The sequence below is a fragment of the Misgurnus anguillicaudatus genome, chromosome 9, assembly GCF_027580225.2.
Source record: "Misgurnus anguillicaudatus chromosome 9, ASM2758022v2, whole genome shotgun sequence".
NCBI lineage: Eukaryota > Metazoa > Chordata > Actinopteri > Cypriniformes > Cobitidae > Misgurnus > Misgurnus anguillicaudatus.
In genome coordinates, this window is record NC_073345.2 from 17,589,409 (window position 1) to 17,612,710 (window position 23,302).

The 23,302-nt window shown below is 37.7% G+C and overlaps 3 protein-coding genes across 4 annotated transcripts in view; 2 read left to right on the forward strand and 1 right to left on the reverse strand.

Moving 5' to 3' along the window:
• Positions 1 to 1,581: 1,581 nt before the first annotated feature.
• LOC129423704 (uncharacterized oxidoreductase YtbE) lies at positions 1,582 to 3,373 on the forward strand. Of its 2 annotated transcripts, none has more exons than XM_055180106.2 (2): positions 1,582 to 1,765; positions 1,943 to 3,373. In XM_055180106.2, exon 2 carries the CDS (start codon positions 1,967 to 1,969, stop codon positions 2,837 to 2,839), a length of 873 nt encoding a protein of 290 aa, XP_055036081.1. In that variant the 5' UTR covers positions 1,582 to 1,765; positions 1,943 to 1,966; the 3' UTR covers positions 2,840 to 3,373. The 2 variants fall into 2 exon arrangements, with proteins under 2 accessions (XP_055036081.1, XP_055036079.1); XM_055180104.2 differs by having other exon boundaries at positions 1,586 to 1,769.
• On the reverse strand, positions 2,950 to 5,851 carry bada (BCL2 associated agonist of cell death a). The gene is made up of 4 exons (XM_055180107.2): positions 5,084 to 5,851; positions 4,789 to 4,929; positions 4,412 to 4,635; positions 2,950 to 4,310 (listed from the first exon to the last, which is right to left on the reverse strand). Exons 2-4 carry the CDS (start codon positions 4,919 to 4,921, stop codon positions 4,206 to 4,208), a joined length of 462 nt encoding a protein of 153 aa, XP_055036082.1. The 5' UTR covers positions 4,922 to 4,929; positions 5,084 to 5,851; the 3' UTR covers positions 2,950 to 4,205.
• A 1,580-nt stretch (positions 5,852 to 7,431) lies between these two features.
• Positions 7,432 to 23,302, forward strand: part of slc8a4a (solute carrier family 8 member 4a) — a 63,819-nt gene continuing 47,948 nt past the window's right edge. Inside the window, exons 1-2 of the mRNA XM_055180088.2 lie at positions 7,432 to 8,158; positions 8,457 to 8,542. The gene's annotated coding sequence lies outside the window, so the exon portion shown is untranslated. The remainder of the gene's footprint in view (positions 8,159 to 8,456; positions 8,543 to 23,302) is intronic.

Here is a 23,302-nt window from a genome sequence, read left to right on the forward strand (position 1 = left end):
CTTTTCCTTGTGTCCTAATGTGTATTTATTTTTCTCATTTTTACATTCACACAAACACAATGTTTAGTAAAAAATCAACATTTTAAAGAGGAGGAATTGTTTTAAGATATTCTTAAGAGGAGATATTTAATAACTAATCATAAAATCTTTTCCTATCTGAATTTTCATACCAGGATAGTAGTCAATGAAAATAAAGACGTCTTCACACTTAAATCCTTAGCAGCAGGTTTTAATAACCTTTCCAAGCTTAGGATAGTAGTGAAATATTAGAAAGTAATGCAGTTCAGGGAGTGTTGTTAAACTCGAAAAAATAAGATTAAATGATAAACTTTATGGAATGATAAACTTTGTAAATAAATATATAATTCAATGAATGTTTAGTCAACTGTTAAAAAGCACATGCAGTATTCAATCCCTTAGCTGTATAAGTGATTATCGGTCAGTTAACATTCATGACCATTTCAAGAGCAAAAAAGTGAAACCAAAAGAAGAGTCAAAATGAGTAATGATCAGCACTGCAAAAAATTAGTTTTATGACATTGGAGACATGAAAAGTATATCTGATCTAGACAGTAGTGCAAGATATTAGAGTCATTCTCAGGAAACTGTTAGTTTTATGCTAAGTGTGCGCATATGATTTAGTACTCCTATAACTGCCAGGATACTAAACTTGGGCACATTATTTTATAGATTTGTCTTTTACATAAAACTTAGGTAATTTGCATGTACTCATTTATACATAAATTTTATAGATTTATAAAATCTACTAAAAAAAGGCTTTTATCAAAATGAGACCTTTAACAATATATTTTAAAGTAATATATGTTTTTTGAGTTGTCGTTACACTTTCCAACACACATCACATTGTAGATTGTCTTATTTTTTATCTTTGCAAATTAGAGATTTTACATTAAAACCTTTTGGTAGTCCAAATACTTTCATGGGGGGGATTCTAAAAGCACACTTATATTTATATTAATATAATATAGAAAAAAATATTTAATGTAAGTCTTTAATTGGAAAAATGAAATCAGTTTCTATAGTGTTCTAGCTCCAGTGGCAGCGTTACAGATAATGCCCAATAAAAATGTAGTTTTCTCCTGCAGTACACTTCCTTGTTCAGTTTAGATCTGCATTACATAACTCACTAAGGTTTGACAATAAAATGTCGGTAATATAGATGTTTTTATTGTCTTAAAGTGATTTATTGAGGAAAAGCTATCAGTCTTTGCGCTATTGAGTGTGAATGAAATGTGAAATAGTGTACGAACTGCTTATTTCGGCATCGTTTGCTAATGCTTAGTTTCATTTTTGTGTTCCATATCTGTTGTTAATTTCTTTAAGTGAATAAAGGCAACGTGATGGTTATTTAATCACTGTTTTGTGGTGTGGATTTATTAACCTGATGAACTGCAATTCATTTATATCTAATGTCAATATATCCCAATAAATATTGCCCAATAGACACCGAAAAAAAATTGTGTGTTCGGCTGTTGAGCTACGCAGACTGTGTGACGTAAATCATGCAGAGCAGCACAGACTAAGCAGCGTATGGCGTTAAAGTACCGCGATAGCACGGCTCTCACGATATTTCGACGTCATACGCTGCTTAGTCTGCGCAGCGCCGCATGAATGACTCTTTTTACACTCTATGCGTTGAACACATTCAAGGTCCCCAGCGCGCGCAGGAGCAACACGTGGGGGATTATCAAATCGCTGCTTTAAACGCAACACTTTTAACTGACGAATCAAGGACAGTTTATATGTATGTAAGTATGGTGTAAACATTTTTCGTCGTATAATTGAATCTAAACTAATGCGCTAAAATGTTGGCAACCGCTACTGTTTTTAATAGCCTATAGCATGGGCTGCGTTGAGAGAAAGTGACATGTTTACCAAGAACATTTTTAAAATATCTATCTGTTCATATATTGTTTTTCAGGGTTGAAAAGTTTGTTGAATAAAAATGACACCCTGTGAAATACCGTCAGTAACGCTGACGTCAGGAGTGCAGATGCCACTCTTGGGTCTGGGCACGTATAGGATACAGAGCTATGAGCAGTTATACCAGTGTGTCGACTCTGCTCTTGAAGCAGGATATCGTTGCTTTGACACAGCTGCAGTTTATGGAAACGAAGCACATCTAGGGCAAGTCATCAGAGAGCTCTTGCCCAAGTATGGCCTTAGCCGTAAAGATGTGTTCATCATTAGCAAGCTTGCCCCTTTGGACCACGGGCCCAAGGCAAAACAAGGTTGCCTCAAGAGTCTGGAGCAACTGGGCTGTGAATATATTGACCTCTATCTGATACACTGGCCCGGGATAGAGGGTTTCGAACCAGGGGATTCTTGTCATGCACAGTTTCGGGCGCAGAGCTGGGCAACCCTAGAGGAATTTTACACCAGCGGGAAATTCAAGGCAATAGGAGTCTCTAACTACAGTGCAAAACACCTTAGGGAACTGCTCATGATGTGCCATGTGCCCCCAGCCGTCCTTCAACTGGAGTGTCAACCGAAGCTGATCCAGAGGGAATTGAGAGATTTATGTACAGAGAAAGGCATTCACTTTCAGGCCTATTCCTCTCTTGGTAAAGGAGCTCTTCTGGGCGAGCCAGGGGTAGTGGCTATAGCAAAGAGCTGTGGTCGGACACCTTCACAGGTTTTGCTGAGGTGGGCTGTACAGCAAGGCATTTCAGTTCTGCCTCGTTCCTCACAACCCTGCAGAGTAAAGGAAAATGCAGAGGTTTTTAGTTTTAAGCTAAGTGAGAATGATATAAAGATGCTGGATGCCATGAATTGTGGAGCAAGATTTTGTAAAAGAGACTATAGCAATATAGCTTGAAGTGTTATAGCTGTAATACATTCCAAATGTTGCAAGAAAAAAAGTATGTAAAAAATCAGGATCTGAATAAAGCTTGCAAACTGTGTGTTTAAAAAAACATTAAAACTAGCTTAAGCCAGAAAAGCATTTATTTGAGCAGAAATTCTTAAAAAAAGATAAAAAGTTGATCAGTTTAAAAAGTATTTAAACAGTTCATTAACGGTGTGAATTATATTAAATATGAATATGTACAAGATGCTTAAAAACAATGCAAACATCAAGTATAAGATTTATGAAAACAGCTTTTTTTGTCCAACTGCATTTCATTTATTACAAACTGGTCTGAATGTTTTTACATACAAGACCATTCAGACAAGACTGCACATGGCCTGCAGTCTGAGTTTAAAGGAATACAAATGTACCAGACTATCAACAACTTTACCATCAAGAAATATGTACACAAAAGGCAGTGATAAATTACAAAGTTTTGAAAGAATCTGATATCAATTTCTTTTCCAACTGGAAATCCAAGCATAAAAACATGAAGATCTTATATGTCAGAAAAAACGATTTCATCCACTCTTACTTTGACTATTCACCACAACAGTTTGGCATCATAAACAAATAAACCTGAGATGTAGCAAATATTAACAAACTAACTGAAAAAATAAAAACTTACCCGTATTATTGTTACCATTACTAACCTGTCCTTTCACAACTTACTTTATCCAATGTCACAGTTTTTGAAATATGTAACCCTGCCTGTGATATTAGGAGGGGACCAAAGTTTGATTTCAATCTTTGACATGACCTTACTCAGTGAATTTGAAAGATATCAATGTTTTATTTTCACAGAATATTCTTTACCTTATAGGAAACAGTAAATTGCTAAAATTACTTTAGCTGAGTTTTCACAGGAAGGTCACACATATTTACATTTTGCAAGCAACTGCTCCAGCCTTTAATAAAACAAAAAATGCTCTATAATTCACATCTATATATCTGTACAATTTATAAAATACATCATAAAACACATTTCTTTGCCAAATATGAATTTAAATAATACATATTAATAAATAGTTTTTCAATAGAGGCATTTAAAATCCATAAACAAAGATTGTCCAACAATTTGTATAATTTTATGAGAGATTGTCCTATTTAAGATTGAAACTAACAAATCTTTTAATCAGAGACGCATTATTGCGTTGGTAAAAAGTGATACAGCACCTTTTCTCTCTCGGATTGACAAAATGTATCTTTTTTGCTTAAGCTTAAAGGCCATGATGGTGATCAAACCAGCCTTCACCCAGCACTGTTACTTCACTTTGAAGAGCAGTTCTCTCTTATAATTGTCTTTATGTTGTTTTAAGTATGATCGAAGACTTGGTTATTCTCTTCCCTCCTCCTCTTTGGGGCTCCAGAGGTATGAGAACCATCCACGGTATGTCTGTTTCTGAGCTCCTCTCCCATTGCTGCTCACTCTCTTCACCTCCTAGAAACAAAAAGTACACTCATTTGTACTGTACATAAAGTCTGTCACTGAAACATATCTATTTACCTCTGAGTTTTCTTTATAATGTAAGGCTCAATCAACCCTTTGTCGAGCCATGTGTCAAATTCATCGCTCATTCTTCTCAGTTGTCGTCCGTACTTCTTAGCTTTCCACAGAGCAGCGGGTGCAGACTGAGAGCGACCTCTGAATGGAGCTCCATCTCCGACTCCTCCGTTCTCCTCCACTGATGCTCCATCCTGGGGCTCCACGTCCTGCCAGCGGCTCACCGTATACACCTGAGACTCAGAATACAGCCGTACACGCCCTGAGACGGCATAATAAGGGACAATTAAGGACATGGTAACAAAACAAATATTATCTAGGACAATCTGTGACGCGTTTCTTTACACTATGACCATTTAGAGCATTATTTCCTGGTTCAACGATGAAGTTTAGATAACATGCCTGAACTTCTCACCTTGAGGTGAACTGTTTGGCAAGTGTTTATCCTGATGTTGTCCAGCGGTTTTGATTGTCTCTCCTTGATTTGATTCATTTTTGCTATCCAAGGTGCTGGAATCATCTTGATGGTAATGCACTGTGTTATCCATTGTGGGAGCTGTTAGACAGTCATTAATATTGGACACGCGGTTAAATAATCACATTAATCTAATAATCTAACATCTTTTACATTTAATAAAGGACAAGATGAAATTTCCTTAACCACATAAATAATAAGATAAACATTAATGCAAGCACACTCCACGACATACCTGTGGATCTAGACGAATACCAGGACAATAGATTGAAACGTGTTTGTCTCTCCAGAGCTTTCACTCCACTATATGCTTTCAGTCGTGTCTCCAGTACAGTTCTCCACAAATATTGATAGCCTCATGGCATGTGACACACCCAAACAACAACAATAGATGTTTTTGCTAGTTTATACAAGTTTCATATTTCTAAAATTGAGTGACGCGCATCTAAAAACCTCGATGCCCAGAAATAATGCAAAAAATATCCAGTTTTCCGTGACATTTAGACGGAGTGATTGTCTTTTCGCCGCAAGCAGTGACGTACTAAAATTTCAGACCGGTTGTTGTTATCGCCACGGAATGTGTATGATCTCATTTCTGCTCGGATATTGTTGTTGTCCATCGTCGTTTACAGCAGCGCTTTACTTCTCAGCCAATCGGGTGGCAGACAACTTCTTCGCTTAGCCAATCACAGTCCGCTGCTAGGGTGTTTTGCGCGCACTCTGATGTAACGTCACTGTTGCGATAGGGTTTGGCGAGCCTTTGCTTTGCTGTCCCGTGACTTGTTTACTTCATCTTGGCCACAGTCTCGTGGAAGCGTGGGAAGAAAAGACAACGCGTGCTTCCCAAAGACAAGACATCGCGGGAAAATTTACAAGGGAAACATTTCGTTGATCTTCATTTGCATTGAGGAAATTCAAGTCCATGGGTGTTGCTTTTCTCATTCTCACACCAAGCACAAGACCTCGCTGCCCAATAACAGTTTTGACGTATCTCTTATATTTAAGAGTTTTGTGCCTTTTTATGAATACTGTGTACTTATTTACTGTAGAAAACGTCGTGTTTCTTAATCTTGCCATAGTCAATTTTAAAGTATAAGAGTATTTATTACAGTTTAGCAGTACACTATTGATACTATAAAATACTGGAGCATATACATTAGTAAAATTGAGTTATTTCTATTATGAACAACAGTATACTACCACTTCTACTATTTAATGTGGCACATAAACTGATAATTGGCTTTGCTTTGTTTTGTTTTGTTGGTTTAGACTGTTATCCGAATTAAATCTTTAAAGCGAATTATGATTATGTTTTATTTATTCTATTTAAGAATATGGCCGTTTCTCAATCTGAAGGCTGCAGCCTGCGGAGGTCGCATATGCAGGCTGCTTACGTCATTAAGCCTGGTTTATTTACGTTTACTGACTGAGCATTACATTCGCAAGTCATAAGCATTACAGCAATTTACGACTAACTAAGAATAATAGTCAATTTATAATTGCTATTATTCTGAAATAAGACAGTCTTGATGACGTATGCAGTCTAGAAATGCGACCTCCGGAGGCTGCAGCCTTCGGATTGAGAAACGGCCTATGTCGCTTTTGTATCTTCTCTGTGCAATTACCCAGTTTGAGCTGTAGATGGCAAGACACCTCCATGCACTGGTGAGATTGTACTTTTCTCGCTTATGACTCATGTCTGCAGCACCTATATGTTTCTGCGTGAATTTACTTTTCATAATTGCTTCATTTAATATCAATCTTATTAATCATAAAATATTAAGATTGAATAAGCAATCTCTAGTTCTGTATACTAACATGCTAATATATATTTGTTATCTGCCGTCGGTTAATTTAACAACATGCTGAAGGAAAGTGAATTTTGTTGTTTACATTGATTATGTCAGTGTAATAGGCCTAGTACATTGGTCTTATATATTTAATAGATCCTATAGTATACTGCCAGAATGATCAACATACAATACAATGGAAACTGCTTATGTCCAATTAAACATTTGGTCGTGTGGTGAAGTTCAGGTAATTATCAAATAAAAGACATCTGCAGGATTGAGAAGCAAAATAAGCAAAAACATTTTAAACAAAATACTGCCTCAATGGAGTCAAATTTTCAGTTACATTAAATTTGGGATGCAATAGAATTGCGCATTCTGTATAAAGATAAGTAATGTTTTTTTTTAAGATAAGTAATGTGTACATGTGAAATGAAGCATCTGTTTTTACGCGGTTGGTGTAAACACAGTTTTGGGTCATTCATCCTTACTGCAAACGTGACTCAACCTCAAGGTCTCTTTAAAAGGTAGCCCAGCACTTCCCTTCAGGTAACAAGTCAAATCGTTTTGTGACAAGGGGAAAACAAAGTTTAAGAATCTACTGATGCTAACTTTTCCAACATGCAAAGTTTACCCATGTTATGTGGTAATGAGTCTGTGGTCACCAGTGGAAATGTGTCAGGACGCAACGTCAAAAACGCATCAGCACTTCTGATGATGTGTTTATAATTCTAGCACATAAATTGCATTTACAATATCTGTGTACACCAATTCCCATTCTTTCTGCAGTCCACGCGCCACTAAAACAATACAGCAGGTTTGCAAAAACCCGTTCGCTGAAAACCAGAGAACAGAAGGTGTTCGTTTACATATTACCTTTTTCATCCTACTCCTCCCGTCTCCCCATCCTCATGGCTTGTGTGTGAAGCTGATGTGAGCGAATAGTTAGCGTTTTCTCATTCACTCCCACTGGCTCATCACGTCCGTGTGGCTCTAACCATTTTTCCGATATGTTGCCTTTCTCCTCACAGAAATAATGTTTAAGGTCTCTGCTTTTACGTGGAAAGCATTTTGTTTTTATTTCTAAAATGCAATTGCTATAGAATTTGATTGATTATATTTGATTTGCAATAGATTTTTTTTTCCATTTTTACTCCAGTGTTTGGGACGCATGGGCAACAGCTGGTGTTGCCAAACATCGCGAAAATCATTCACGTTTTTATTTTTATAAATAATTTGGAATTTCCATCCAAGTTTAACCATCGGAGCAAGATTTTGCCTTTTTATCTTGAATGTAAGAAGACTCATTTTCTTCCTGCTTGCTGTGAGTTTCTCGTCTCGACTGGATTGTGCATGTTTGTGTCAGCTCTGTTTGTATTGTTTGCACCGCCAAATCAAAAGCATCGCTCTACAGCTCGTGCGCATCACGGAGAGATGAGCCGCGTGCACCGAGTTAATTCACTGTGAATACCGCCGCGCTACCAGCGAGTGTTTCAGTCCAGCATCCAGACTCCGTCTTTGTAAGTACACTGAAATAATTCATCACATCACAGCACGATACAACACAACTAATGAAATGTAATTTATTGTTTTGAATCATTCCGTGGGTAAATAACTTAAGATGAATTGAATACAACAAATCAACTAACAAGCAGCCTTCGCGGTTTTCACGTTTCTGTCAGAATTAAATGAGCTAAGAAACAGAAATGACAGGTAAAACCGCGTCTTGTATTCTCCCGCGTTCAAATACCTCAAATTGTTTCATTTAGCCTAAAAACTAAATGGACATTGAATAATTAAGACTGATTATTTTTCCAGGAACAAAGTTGCTCGTGAAATATCTATACCAGAGCTACCCAGCACGATGAACCTCTGTTAACCGCAACATCTGTCTCTCAGAGCAGGTAAGACGGATCAAACTCTTTTACTAGAATGATATAATTCTCATTTCAACGATGCATGTGGCTACTTAGACCCTCTTAATGCAAGCACTCAATACGATTTGCTATACTGTATGTTTTTACTGGCCCCATATAAGTATGCATCACATAGTTTTCATACTAGCTGTGTAAGCAGGCACAGTTCTCATGGAAACGCTTTCATACTCTCACTATAGAGGCAGCCCACCTGTTTCATAAAATTTCATACATCACTTTGGTATGTAGTATGTACTGTAGTAAAATCCAAATTTTTCCACTGCTTTGACTTAAGATCAAAGTCCTATCTCCATTAGGAGGCTCTAGAAGTTATACTTTTGTTTTTTTATTGTGCATTTTTGTCCCATCCCAAATATTTTGGTAATGCAGAAGAATCATCTGGCATACATATATATATGAGTGTGCTGTTTTATCTTAAATTATTCAACTTTTCCTGCAACCAAATATGACAGATGGCCATTTTGACAAACAGAGGGCAAGATGCATCTTCGATCTGCATGCTGCTCATATGACACTCAAAATGCCATGACCTTTAAAAAACTATCATGCCTTTAAGTTTCTTGATGATATAATTACACAGCAATGAACAGATTAGAGGAAAATTATATTTTTGCATCTTTTTCTTCAGACCAGTCCATCATGATATGATATTAACTATTTGATTAGTGTTGTTTTGTGCACAGTAGTTGCTATGTGGCATAAGTATGGAATAATTGACGACGGGCCATTGAATTATAAGAAAATAATGCACACCCAAGGTGCAATGCGGCACGACGCGAAGCGGAGTTGCACCGCGGGTGTGCATTATTTTCAAATAATTCAAGGGACCGGAGTCAATTATTCCTCTTATACCACGGTTACCACAAACATTGTTCTGGTGTCTATTTTTACGACATATGACAAGTTAGGTGTGCGATTATCAGAAATTAATGCATACCCACGGAACATTTCTCAGCCAATCAGAATACAGCATTTAACAGACCTGTGGTATAAATGAAAGAAAATTTGGTTATTAATGAGAATCTGATCAAATCAAAACTGACATCTTTTAACTCCTCCTCTTGAGCTGTTAGTCTGCTACTTTTTACATCTAATCAATTCACATTGAAAGAAAAACATATTTTTTCTCATTCTGTATTCCATTTTACTTGAAAAAAACATTACATTACTGAAGTCAGTCACAATTTCTGGTTTAATTTTCCTGATGACATGTAGGCTATTTATAGTGACCAAAAATTAGTGCCACATATAAAATGTTTTTGCATCGTTTTTTTGTTACAACAGTTCATACATTGGTCTAAAAACAGCTCTATGTAAACCCTGATCCCCTGTTGTCACAGCCATTATTTCTTTTCCTCTATAATGCCTGGAACCATTACTCACAACTTGAGCTAATCTTAATGTTCCTGGCGAACTGAAAATAATCCCACTCTTGCTAAAGGCAGAATTGAGAAAGTGGTTTGTTTTCTCCGCTTCTGTTCCTTTCATTGTCTGCCGTGCCAAAACATTCGCACAGCCTCTTGTTCATAAAGCTTCCAAAGACGCAAATCATGTTGGCCGAGATTTAGAAGCCTATACATTGGTTATAAATGTGGCATAAAATGTCTGTGAAAAGAAAATTGCGCATTTAAATCTTGTTTTGTTTAGATTAAAGTTCTGAATCTGTGCATTTATGAGTCAAGGGGTGTTCATTTAGCTTGTTTTGTTTAGGTTTGGCTGCGGATTTATCTGGGATTGTTTTAGTATCAGCATAACTATAGCACCACTTGGGGTTCTAAGTAGCACCATATGGTTCTACAGTACATAAGTGCTGTACATGTGTTATATAGTACTTAAAGTGGTTCCCTTATGATTATGAGCCAGTGAACCACTTTTAGTGCTATTTAGCACCATTTTATTTTTTGAGTGTAGAACAATGGCTATGTTTACATGCACAAAAGTTTGTCAATCCGACTGAATTTAATCTGATTAAAGGTTATGACAATACAGTTTACATGCACCCTAAACATTACAATCTGATTAAAATGTTTGTTTACATGTACATTCTATATATTCCGAACCAAACTTTTGCGCAGGCGCACAGCCAGGGTTGCCAGATTCGCGTTTCAAAACCATCCAAATGAACATTTAAAAATAGACCAAAAACATCCCAATGACTATTCACACCCCAAATACATATAACTAATCAACGAAATTCTTTCATCTTTAACCTGCTGAAATAAAAAAAACTGGTGGAAACAGTTTAAACAGTAGCCCAAATCTGAATTAGAAAAAAAAGGATTTGGCAACGCCACCCAGTGCACAGCATCTCTCGCTGAGTTCACACTTTATCTCTAGATAAAAGTCAAAGTTGAGCTGTTCTTAAGAAGTTTTCAGATATAGGCAATGAAAACACAATTTTCGAAAGGCACAATGCTATTTTATTGCTTTATGTAGCCTATTGTTATGAAATTACACATAAACACTGAAGAATGTACAGCACGTGACCCCATTACCTTGCTATTGCCTTGCTATTGCATGTTTCTGTGAAGAGAATCATGTGATTCGTAAAACGTGAACTTGAGCACAATTCTTCTCCGCATGTGCACAAAGTATTTTTGCATCTGATTGAAAAAATAGCTGGTCGGATTACAGATCGGACTACACCACCCCTTTCAATATGATCGAAATTTGCATCTGATCGACCTCAGTTTTATTGATTAAGGTGTTTACATGAAGGCTTTTCAATACGATTGAGGCTTCAATACGGATTATTTGGTGGCATGTAAACGTAGCTAACTAGTGTTTCCCAACTCCAGTCCTTTCTGTTTCACAAAAAGTTCCTTGTAATGAAAAAGGTTTTTATTTTATTAAAAGATTTAAAGAAATGGTTCTTTGACTCAATGGTTTTTTAAGGTACCTAAAGTTCTATGGCATCGCTCTGAAGAACATTTTAAGCACAATTTGTTTGTGGCATGTTCATGTTCTGTTAGGGTTTCAAACTTTTGACAATGAAGTCCAATCATGTATAAAAATAAAGGGTATCCCGCACACTTATAACTTGCAAAAGATGCAAGTTAAAGGGACATTCCACTTTTTTTGAAAATATGCTCATTTTCCAGCTCCCCTAGAGTTAAACATTTGATTCTTACTGTTTTGGAACCCATTCAGCTGATCTCCAGGTCTAGCGCTACCACTTTTAGCATAGCTTAGCACAATTCATTGAATCTGATTAGACCATTAGCATTGCGCTAAAAAACCCCCAAAGAGATTCAATATTTTTCCTATTTAAAACTTGACTCCTCTGTAGCTACATCGTATACCAAGACCGACAGAAAATTAAAAGCTGCGATTTTCTAGCCACCCCCATCTGTTCGCTGATTGGACCTGCAGATTTTTGCAGGAGAAAACAAAACTCTACACAGCAGTCCCAGACGTTGTACTGAAGCGAAATGAAAATTAAGCGGAAGCACGTATAACAGGGCGGAGCCAGGCTAAAATGATCTGGCGAATATAAACTATCAAGTTAATGCAAGTGAGATAATTCAGTATGTCTTTGATCTCCCTGTTTGTTTTCATGTTGCCGCTTTCCTTCAGGAACTTTAATTTGGATTGATATCTTTACACTCACTTGCTTGTAGCTTCTCATGTTTATTTGGGGCTGTTTGACTGTGACATTTGTGTTTGTACATGGAATGATAAATGTCAAAACTGGGTAATTATAAAGTATAAAGTAACATCTATCAAATACATTTGGAAGCATTGGGGAGTTTGGTAGATATTTAAAAAAAATATAGCTCCCCGGCAATTGTGGACCAGTTATTGTATACCATTCATCAAGGTGCTAAAGCACACTTTTTTTATTAACACAATCAAAAACACAGCTTGCCTTTTGCTTCTCCAGTGTGTGCTAAGGAGCTTTTTAAAATTGCCTTTTCAGACTTCTTTTAATTGAGGTTAGTTTTATACCAGGCAAATAATTTTATTGTACTAGCAGCATAAAATTGTCCACAATATTCCAGTGCTTTGTAATGCTCCTGCGTAGGAGATTTATGAGTCCTGTAGGTGATAATAGTTTAGCTTGTGTATCTGTTGTGTAATATGCTCAGTGATCAAGCATATTATGCAACATGATGTAAGACAGTAGCTGGGGAAGTAAAGCACATTGGTATTTGCAATGCCTGGTTGCTGTCCAGGGTGCTGAATCTTTACATGCTACATGAAGCATGCAGAAACAATTGAGGAACTCAGATGCAAACACCTCTAAACGGCACCTCCGTCAAAAATTAAACATGATATTAACCGGTACGTATTCAAATACTTTCGCTTAAAATCTTCTTAATCCCGGCCTCAGGTCATTCAGAAATACCGGTTTGTTGACAGAATCCATTAAGAGTCTGAAATAAAAGCTCATTAACAAGAAAACATGTCAGATGCACTTAAGGGTTTTGCATCTGAGCTCTTCAATTGTTTTGTTTGTGTTGCTCGAGTGTGGAAAAATAAAGATTCAAGTTTTGTCTCAGTAGACTTGCAATACTGATTTATTTTTGGTTTTGTGATCTTGTGAAAGGCTTTTTTTTCGGATTTCAGTAACTGTGTTGAGCAGGCTGATGCAAGATTGGTTTGAATGCTAGGTCAGTATCTTCTATGAGACCCATCAGTCAAAGCACCGGCTGCGAATCTGTGAATTTTAGATTGGATTATAAGAACATGGGAATTGTAGAACTGTGGGTCATTGATTCCCTCTCGCAGATTAATGATTGCAAATGAAATCCGAATGTTGTTGGACATACCTAAAGAAGCACTGCGATATTGTTTTTATCACTTCATTTTTATTCTATCCTCTTTTCTGTCCCAGTGGTGACTGACATGCTCGAGGTTACCAGAGGAGATACGGGGTTTTTGTTCTCGGCTGTCTCTTCCACAGCCAGAATGCAAATTGGGATGCAGAACATCTTGTCAGTTTTCACCCTTTCGATTTGTCCGTAGTGCTACAATGATGGGAATATTTTCACACATGACTGCGCATCTTCAATGGGATTTTTGCAGTCTCTGATGACCACCGTGCACACAATGCTCCACAGCACACTAATGGACACTGTGTCTTTCATTGAGAAATAATTTGTCACACCCTATTGCCTCACCCTGTTATGTGTAGATATCTGATCTGCATGTTTAAAACATGATAAAAACAGTTTTGGTCCTAGATACAGATTGGTTAAAGGGAAGTCACCCTCTCATGTTGTTACAAACCTGTATAAATGTTTTTGTTCTGATGACCACAAAGAAAGATATTTTGAGGAATGTTTAAAACCAGACTGATCATGAGCCCCATTGACTTCTATAGTATCCTTTTTTTCTAATATGGAAGTCAATGGGGCTTATAATCAGTTTGGGTTCAAACATTGCTCAAAATATCTTTCTTTGTGGTCATCACAACAAAGAAATTTATACAGGTTTGTAATAACATGAGAGTTAATTATGGCAGAATTTTTAAAGGAAAAGTCCATTTTCTAAAAAAAATCCAGATAATTTACTCACCACCATGTCATCCAAAATGGTGATGTCTTTCTTTGTTCGGTCGGGAGGCAATTGTGTTTTTTGAGGAAAACATTTCAGGATTTTTCTTATTTTAATGGACTTTAATGGACCCCGGCACCTAGCAGTTTTAATGCGGTTAAAAATTGCAGTTTCAAGGGACTCTAAACAATCCCAAACGGCGCATAAGGTTCTTATCTAGCAAACCAATTGTCATTTTTGACAAGAAAAATAAAAAATATGCACTTTTAAACCACAACTTGGTTTAACCACTGGCTAGATAAGACCCTTATGCCTCGTTTGGAATCGTTTAGATTCCTTTGAAACTCAGTTGAAACTGCAAGTTTAAACTGCATTAAATCTGTTACGTGTTGGGGTCCATTAAAGTCCATTAAAATTAGAAAAATCCAGGAATGTTTTCCTCAAAAAACATAATTTCTTCTCGACTGAACAAAGAAAAACATCAACATTTTGGATGACATGGTGGTGAGTAAATTATCTGGATTTTTTTAAGAAAATTGACTAATTCTTTAATAGACTTGCTGTAGTCAAGATAAAGCACAGCTATAATTTCTTTACTGAGCAATGATTTCTATCACTGCACAGCACTTTCATTGCATTTTTTTTTTTTGCATGTAAACAGAATGCTTTCAGTCATGACTTTATTTGCATACCTTTTTGTTTAACCACATAAGACCCGAGCTTTGGTTCGTCAAAAAATATTAAGACTTATAAAAGACTAAATCACAGATCACCTGCAAGTGTGCGTACATGAATCATCCTTAAATCCCACCCTGCAAGCCCATTCTCCCATTAAGTTTGTTTTTTATAGATCAGAACCTTTGCGTGGGAACTGGCGTACGCACAAAACGGGGCTGGAAATGTGTGTACGCCAGTTCCCACGCAAAGGCACGGTTTATAAATGAGACCCCAGGTCTAAGGAGGTAAAAAACAGCTAGTTTAAAATTAGATTCTAGAAAAAAAAGGCTATACGGGTTCAGATTTGTCATATAAAAGATGAAACCAATTTATCTCAGCACGTTAGCAAATTGACACTAAACTACCAATCAAAATGCTTTTAGAAAAGCCAGCTAAGTGTAAGAGACCTCACACCTGCTCCGGTGCTGTGGAATTACACGGTTAGACTACTTTAAATTCAGGAAGTGAATCCTATCCAGATAACGTTGTCAATATGAACAGTTATTACGGGGAGGTTTGGCAGCAACATTTGTATATGTGTGTGCGAACGTGAGAGTGATTGATTGTAAATGAAGAAGGGGTCGCCTCATGGGGCTTATGAGAGTATACAATCCCATCTACACTGTCAAATCTCGAAGCAAGCGGCAAGGGCGCCAAGAGCTAATGTCATCGTGGAAAGAAGCTGCTAAGACTGCCGGCATAAAGCCGCAGGTGTTATTTTTGGCTGGCAAATGCCATATGCTGCCTGTTGAGGGTCCACAGAAGGCGACCTTTCCACTGTGTCCATGGTTGCCATAAAAAAGTTGACAGGAGCAGGAAATTGGATTTAATGAGAATGAAAATGTTATCCAATGTATCAACTCTGGGGCAGAAAACAAGTCTTGTAGGGCCAACTTGAAGTGAACATTGATTTGTCAGTGGCTTGCCAATAGCAATAATACATGACAACAACCCAAAAAAATGAAGAAAAATACCAGACATTCATTGCTTTCAATGATAGATCTGTCTCTAAATAGACTGAAGCAGACAGGTCATTAAAAGCCTGTAGAAATCTTATCTTGCCTGCCTTTACATATAATCCATTTCACAATGTCTTTATTACCATGTGCTCCATTCTAACCCGTAAAGCGACACTCCAGCCAAATATCAAATTACCCCGTGATTTACTCATCCTCAAGCTATCCGAGATACATATGTCCATCATCTTTCAGACGAACAAGTGTTATTTTAGTAATGTCCTTGCTTTTCCAAGCTTATAATGGGAGAAAATAGGGATCAGGGAACAACTTCTGACTTTAACCCCTTGAAAAGCACCCCCACTCTGGCCCAAACCATGAAAAGACCTACTTTCACTAAAAGGGCTGTTTTTACTAAACCATTTAGAGTATAATCATAACTGTGGTTACATTAGAAAGAAGACACTTTGAGCTTCATTTTCCAGGTTTCTAAGATAAAAATTAAAAAAGTTAGAGAGGCTGAAGTACATTGTAATAAAAATTTTCTTTGCATAACATCTTTTTAATACTAAAAATCTTAATGATAAATATGTGTGTGAAACCTAGAAATGCAATGATGCCAAAGCCACAAGTCTGAAGAAGTTATGTTTCATGTTTGAGGTCCATAGGCCCCAAAATGAGGTTCTTGCAAGAGTTTTTGTAAGACTAGAGCCTTTTCTAAGTGCCAGTCTTTTGTTCACATGATACACGTTCGTTCTTATTATTATTTATCCTTATGTAAGCATATAAAATGCCTTTTCCACACCAGGACCTAAAACGTCACACAAAGATTGTTGGATTCATTATCTAATTGGCTACACGTTCTGTCTATCAATATTTTCCATGAAGTCATTGGAGGAACGAGCGAGTCAGATGACGTCACGATATTTGACAGCGCTGTTTGGATATTATGTATAATACTCCCGCCTACTTTTAGAAACAAAGTTTGACCGCAGGTTTGAACGCGAGTGTAATCTCATAAAACAAGTGTTACGACGTAAATAGTCCTCAGATTGTATATTATATTATATTACAAGACGTTCATGTGAAATCTGATGTAAACAGTGGACAATATATCTATATTTCACGGATTATACGCATTTGTGGTCATTGGATGTATTTTATTGGAGAGTTTATTCACACATCTGAAACAGACTGGATTCGATTCGTGATCGTTATACCAACACAAAGTTAAGGAGTCCCATTAATATTTTGCATGTTGTCATCTGGACTTCTGTAACAAAATACTATATTTATGATGCATGATTATGAGCATCTGTATCTCAAAACAGAGACCATACACTGATGCTAAACCCGTAGACCTTTAAAACGATGTATAGTAGGCTAATGTTAATGTTATTCATGTTTGTAGACAGTAGGCTATATAGATATTGTTAGTAGCGTTAAAAAACTGACATCTTTCCGCCCCGAGCTAGTGTGCGTTGAGAGGTTTATCCCCAAAAAGTGCATTCATCTGTCACAGAGACAATCCACACGGCTCCAAGGGGTTAATAAATGTCTTCTGCAAGTAATCGATGTGATTTTGTAAAAAAATGCATATTTTAAACTTTATAAATATTTTAATACTTTTATAAAGTATAATAACTAGCTTCCGGTAAAGATGCCAGCTTGGATTCGATTCATGAGAGTCACTGCGCAATGTACCAGAATAAAAGATGGCGTTGTTACAGGAAGATATTAATACAGTTTATAAAGTTTTAAATTTTGCTTACAAAATTGCATTGATTATGCACAGAAGACCTTTATTAACCTCTTGGAGATGTGTGAATTACCTCTGTGAAGGATGAATGCACTTTAAAGTCAGAAGTTGTTCCCTGATCCCTGTTGTCTACCTTTATAAAGCTATGAAGGGACTTTTATTAAAATAACTCCAAATGTGCTTGTCTTAAAGATGATGGACGTGTGTATCTCGGATTGCTTGAGGGTGAGTAAATCATGGGGAAATTTTTATATTTGGCTGTAGTATCGCTTTAATGGCTTTTCACACTTGAAATAGTAACCCCAGGTAATTCTAATTCCTGGGTAAACATAATGCTGGATTTTCTGTTTCATGTTTCACACTACTCATACTTTAGCCGGGGTTAAGATATAACACAGGGTATTCCTAATGTGACAATTTACACTGCACTGTTCTTATTTACGATACCAACTGTCATGATTGGATAAATGCAGCAGTGTCAGACTGACTGCTTTAAATAACTGCTTGCATCAGTGCAAAACAGGTTGCCTTGTAAATCCTTCTTGGCTGTCTTATCCCTCCTGGGACATTTTTTACTACAATTCAGGTGTTTTCCATCACCTTTGACAGTATTTTCACAGCATATAACAGCGTGCATCTGTGACGGTAATCACAGATTGTGTTATGAGGAATGTAGTTTTTAAATGTCTCTCGAGTCTCATTAATCTAACCCCGATTAATTTCACACTGCACACGTTCGGCACCACAATGCAGGGTTAACTTCGCTAAAGCCGTGCTAACCCTGCTTGAGAGCAACACTTCACAACCTCAGGTAAAATGTGGTGAGTTATCCTTTTGAATGAGGCAGATCACTTAGTTTTGGAGCAGAGCTATGGTATAGCTACTGTACACGGTACCAATAAGAGATTACAGACTAGGGGCAGTGGTAGCCTAGTGGTTAGAGAATCGAGCTTGTAGGTCTCGAGTTGCCAGTTCGAGTCTCATAAACTTGAGCAAGGCACCTTAACCCCAACTGCTTGAAGAAATAGCTGCCCACTGCTCCGGGTGTGTGTGTTTACTTCTCACTGGGATGGGTTAAATGTAGCACAGCAAAATCACGACCCATATAAACTCACCTAAAGGATTATTAGGAACACCTGTTCAATTTCTCATTAATGCAGTTATCTAATTAACCAATCACATGGCAGTTGCTTCAATGCATTTATGGGTGTGGTCCTGGCCAAGACAATCTCTTGAGCTCCAAACTGAATGTCAGAATTGGAAAGAAAGGTGATTTAAGAAATTTTGAGCGTGGCATGGTTGTTAGTGCCAGACCGGGCCGGTCTGAGTTTTTCACAATCTGCTCAGTTACTGGGATTTTCTCGCACAACCATTTCTAAGGTTTACAAAGACTGGTGTGAAAAGGGAAAAACATCCAGTATGGGGCAGTCGTGTGGGCGAAAATGCCTTGTTGATGCTAGAGGTCAGAGGAGAATGGGCCAACTGATTCAAGCTGACAGAAGAGCAACTTTGACTGAAATAACCACTCTTTACAACCGAGGTATGCAGCAAAGCATTTGTGAAGCCACAACACGCACAACCTTGAGGTGGATGGGCTACAACAGCAGAAGAACCCACCGGGTACCACTCATCTCCACTACAAATAGGAAAAAGAGGCTACAATTTGCACGAGCTCACCAAAATTGGACAGTTGAAGACTGAAAAAATGTTGCCTGGTCTGATGAGTCTCGATTTCTGTTGAGACATTCGGATGGTAGAGTCAGATTTTGGCGGAAACAAAAATGAGAACATGAATCCATCATGTTGTTACCACTGTGTAGGCTGCTGTTGGTAGTGTAATGGTGTGGGGGATGTTTTTTTGGCCAATTTGGGCATCATTTAAATGCCACGGCCTACCTGAGCATTGTTTCTCACCATGTCCATCCCTTTATGACCACCACATACCCATCCTCTGATGGCTACTTCCAGCACGATAATGCACCATGTCACAAAGCTCGAATCATTTCAAATTGGTTTCTTGAACATGACAATGAGTTCACTGTACTAAAATGGCTCCCACAGCCACCAGATCTCAACCCAATAGAGCATCTTTGGGATGTGGTGGAACGGGAGCTTCATGCCCTGAATGTGCATCCCACAAATCTACATCAACTGCAAGATGCTATCCTATCAATATGGGCCAACATTTCTAAAGAATGCTTTCAGCACCTTGTTGAATCAATGCCACATAGAATTAAGGCAGTTCTGAAGGCGAAAAGGGGTCAAACACAGTATTAGTATGGTGTTCCTAATAATCCTTTAGGTGAGTCTTTACACCAGCAGTGTACATTTTACACTGGTGATTTTGCTGTGAGAGGTCATATTTCTACTTTCACACATTACCACACCTATTTGCTTTGCACCTATACATTTAACCTCGCCATATCACTAAGCACAGATCTTCCCGAATTGAATTGTGGCAACCTGTTCAGTCATCCTCGCATACGCTTCAGTATTCCTGCTTGCTCTGCTGCAGCCCTGCTTATTATGTATTTAAAGCACTGGATGATTCCCTGCTAGTTTCCAGCCATCGACTTCCCTCCTGTCAAATCCACCGTGAGACAGATGAAAGCTTCATGAAGAGCGAGAGGCTATAGAGCTACTATAATATCTGTATTTAACCACAGCACAAAATATCCACACATATTGCGTCTTATTAAGGTGCCTGTTGTTATAGATCGCAGAGGGCAATACAGTAATGTTGCATGTGTCATGAATATTGATGAGTAAAGGCGGACATGAGGGCTGCGTATTGAGGGAGCGCTACATGACAGTGAATATGCAAGAATCTGGGGGTGGGAGAAGCTTCATGTTTTTGCAGTACACAGGAGAGGAAGCTGACCCATTTAAATGGCAGATTCGATGCGTGTGGTGCCTCACAATAAGGTGAGATGGCAGACAACCTACTAGACTGTGTCAAGAAAAAGGAAACGTGGGCATTGATGAGATCCATTTCCACCGAGCATATGGAGAACGATTGTATGGATAATTAAAATAGACATCACAATATGGGAGGAAATGGTATAGGCTTTCAGTGATTATGTAAATTTTTTTTGCACTTTTTTGTTTTCCAGTCAGGTCTGTACAGTATTGCGTGTTTGGATAAGAAAGTCATTTATTTAGTTCAGTGACTGCCAACCCTCAAATTTCTGCCCTCAAGTATATGCAGCTTTAAAGCCAAAGATTTCACTATGATGTTAATTTGTGTCTAATTTTTAATCTGGCATTTCCTATTCTTCTAATCTCAGTCTCATCCTAGATAAAGCAACACATTCTGATTAGTTCACGAGATGTTCATCGAATAAAGGGGGTTGTTTTTAGATCAAATTAAGCAAATGACGCAGATGCCTAAAACGCCATAGTGTGCAATGACGCTTATATAAACTAGCAACATTTTTAGCTAAATGACTGCATATTTTAATGATTCAGTGTATCTTCAATTATTTAATCTAAAATGACTCTCTTTTAAACTATATTTCATGCAGTTTTTATATAAAGGCTACTTCATACAGCATTAACAAGTGACAACAAACTTTGGGTTTTATTAAATCAGTGCTGCCCTGCAAAGGCAAAATACATTAACCGCTAAAACACTGAAACATAAAAACAGTGATTTTAATTGATCTCATAATAAATTTCAGACTGAATTTTGCTATTGCATAAATGACTGTGTAAGCGGGCGTGCACACCAAAGCTTTTAAACACGGCTGAAAACGCAAGGTAGACAGCTTTATTTTATAGCCGACTGCCAGCTTTCTTCAGCTGAGTGCTTTGATTGATTTGTTTATCAGTCGTTTTAGGATGCACCGGTTGGTTATTCAAAATGTTGATGTCTTTCTTTGTTCAGTCGAGAAGAAATTATGTTTTTTGAGGAAAACATTCCAGAATTTTTCTCATTTTAATGGACTTTAATGGACCCCAACACTTAACAGTTTTAATGCAGTTTAAAATTGCAGTTTCAAAGGACTTTAAACGATTCCAATCGATGCATATGCCTTGATATGATAAGGGTCTTATCTAGCGAAACGATTGTCATTTTTGGCAAGAAAAATAAAAAATATGCACTTTTAAACCACAACTTCTCGTCTTCCTCTGGTTGTGTGACCTGCCAGCGCGACCTCACGTAATACGTCACCACGTCAAGAGGTCACGGATGAAAGAGGACCGTTCCAAAGTTGTTTTATGTGGAATGACACTGTGTCAGTTTATTGTTTAAAGGTAAAGGTCCGGAGGAAGAAGAGAAGTTATGGTTTAAAAGTGCATATTTTTAATTTTTCTTGCCAAAAATGACAATCGTTTTGCTAGATAAGACCTTTATGCCTCGTTTGGGATCATTTAGAGTCCGTTGAAACTGCAATTTTAAACTGCATTAAAACTGTTAAGTGTTGGGGTCCATTGCAGTCCATTAAAATGAGAAAAATCTTGGAATGTTTTCCTCAAAAAACATAATTTCTTCTTGACTGAACAAAGACAGACATTAACATTTTGGATGACATGGTGGTGATTAAATTTTCTGGATTTTTTTTAAAGAAAATTGACTATTCCTTTTACGAGCTGAGCTTTTCACGCAAAGTTGAATATTTTTCAACTCTCGGCGCTCATTGCTGGGCGCTGAAAAAACAACAAGTGCCGAGTTTCAGCTGCTGATTTTTTTTTTGAAAAACGCTGCGCTTCCATTGGAAACAATTGAAAAAATACACCGGCCGCTGAGGTAAAAGCTTTGGTGTGCACGCACCCTTAATCCTTTATGCGTGTCAGTCCTTTTTAAGTGTTTAAAATGTTGCCATTATTTGGTAAAAAAATAAGTAGGAAGATCACTTCAAGGTGTATTTCTGAAGATTGTGATGGGAATACAACGCACTGTTAAAAACCCCAATGTAATATCACCCTACTGTTTCATTGATGTTTTTTATGTTACATAATCCATCAACATTATTGACTTAGACAGTACTGGGTTTGTCTATTGAAATTGTTATCTTACAGAATTATGCTCTTGGCCCATGCTGGTATTTTCTACAATCATCTGAGCTGATGAACTAGGAATATAAAATCTGCCAGTTTTCCCCCCAGCCAGCCAAACGAGCACTGGATTAATGAAGAAGTATGACACCACTGACATTAAAAGACCCTTTGTAGGGACGGCCTTAATTTCCCGGCAATTATGACATACCCTGTCAAGAGAGCATGAAGGGCCCGCGATACAGAAAAGAAAGGAACAAATGAATGAAGAGAATGTGGAAATAAAAGGCTTTCACGGGACTGAATGTAGAGTCACGAACGATAATGATGAAGAACAAGCGGTGGTTCTGTTGTTAAACACTGAGCTGACCTGCTGCTTTTCTCAGTTTGTCTCCTAATTGGGTCTCATATGCTACTGAGGCACGGATTCACCCTGCTGGGATTTGTGTGTGTGAGTGCCGTGCTCCTTCGCACCTCTCAGAAGTGCAACATGACTGCCTGCCGTCATTGCCCCTAATTGATCGTCATTGTTATGTCTGCACACATAGGCTATTGTGAACTTGGCATTTTGAAGGGGTTTGAGGGGTTTTTGACAAAAAACAGATTTTCTTTTTTATAAAATGGTCTGCAGTTATAAATCACAACATTTAAAGGTGATGTGTGTAGATTCTAGCAGCATCTAGAAGTGAGATTGTGAATTGCAACTAACGGCTCAGTTCACAGCTCAGCCCTCCCTTTCAAAATGCATAGAGAAGCAACGGTAGCCCCCATAGGACAAACATGTCGTCGCCTGGGGCT

Excerpts from the sequence above, each read along its gene's own strand:
- bada (XM_055180107.2), bottom strand. The coding sequence starts at position 4,921 with ATGGATAACACAGTGCATTACCATCAAGATGATTCCAGCACCTTGGAT. Across the intron at positions 4,636-4,788 it reads GCCAAACAGTTCACCTCAAG|GGCGTGTACGGCTGTATTCT; the intron begins GTGAGAAGTTCA and ends ATGCCGTCTCAG. Across the intron at positions 4,311-4,411 it reads ACACATGGCTCGACAAAGGG|GAGGTGAAGAGAGTGAGCAG; the intron begins TTGATTGAGCCT and ends TTTTGTTTCTAG.
- LOC129423704 (XM_055180106.2), top strand. The coding sequence starts at position 1,967 with ATGACACCCTGTGAAATACCGTCAGTAACGCTGACGTCAGGAGTGCAG.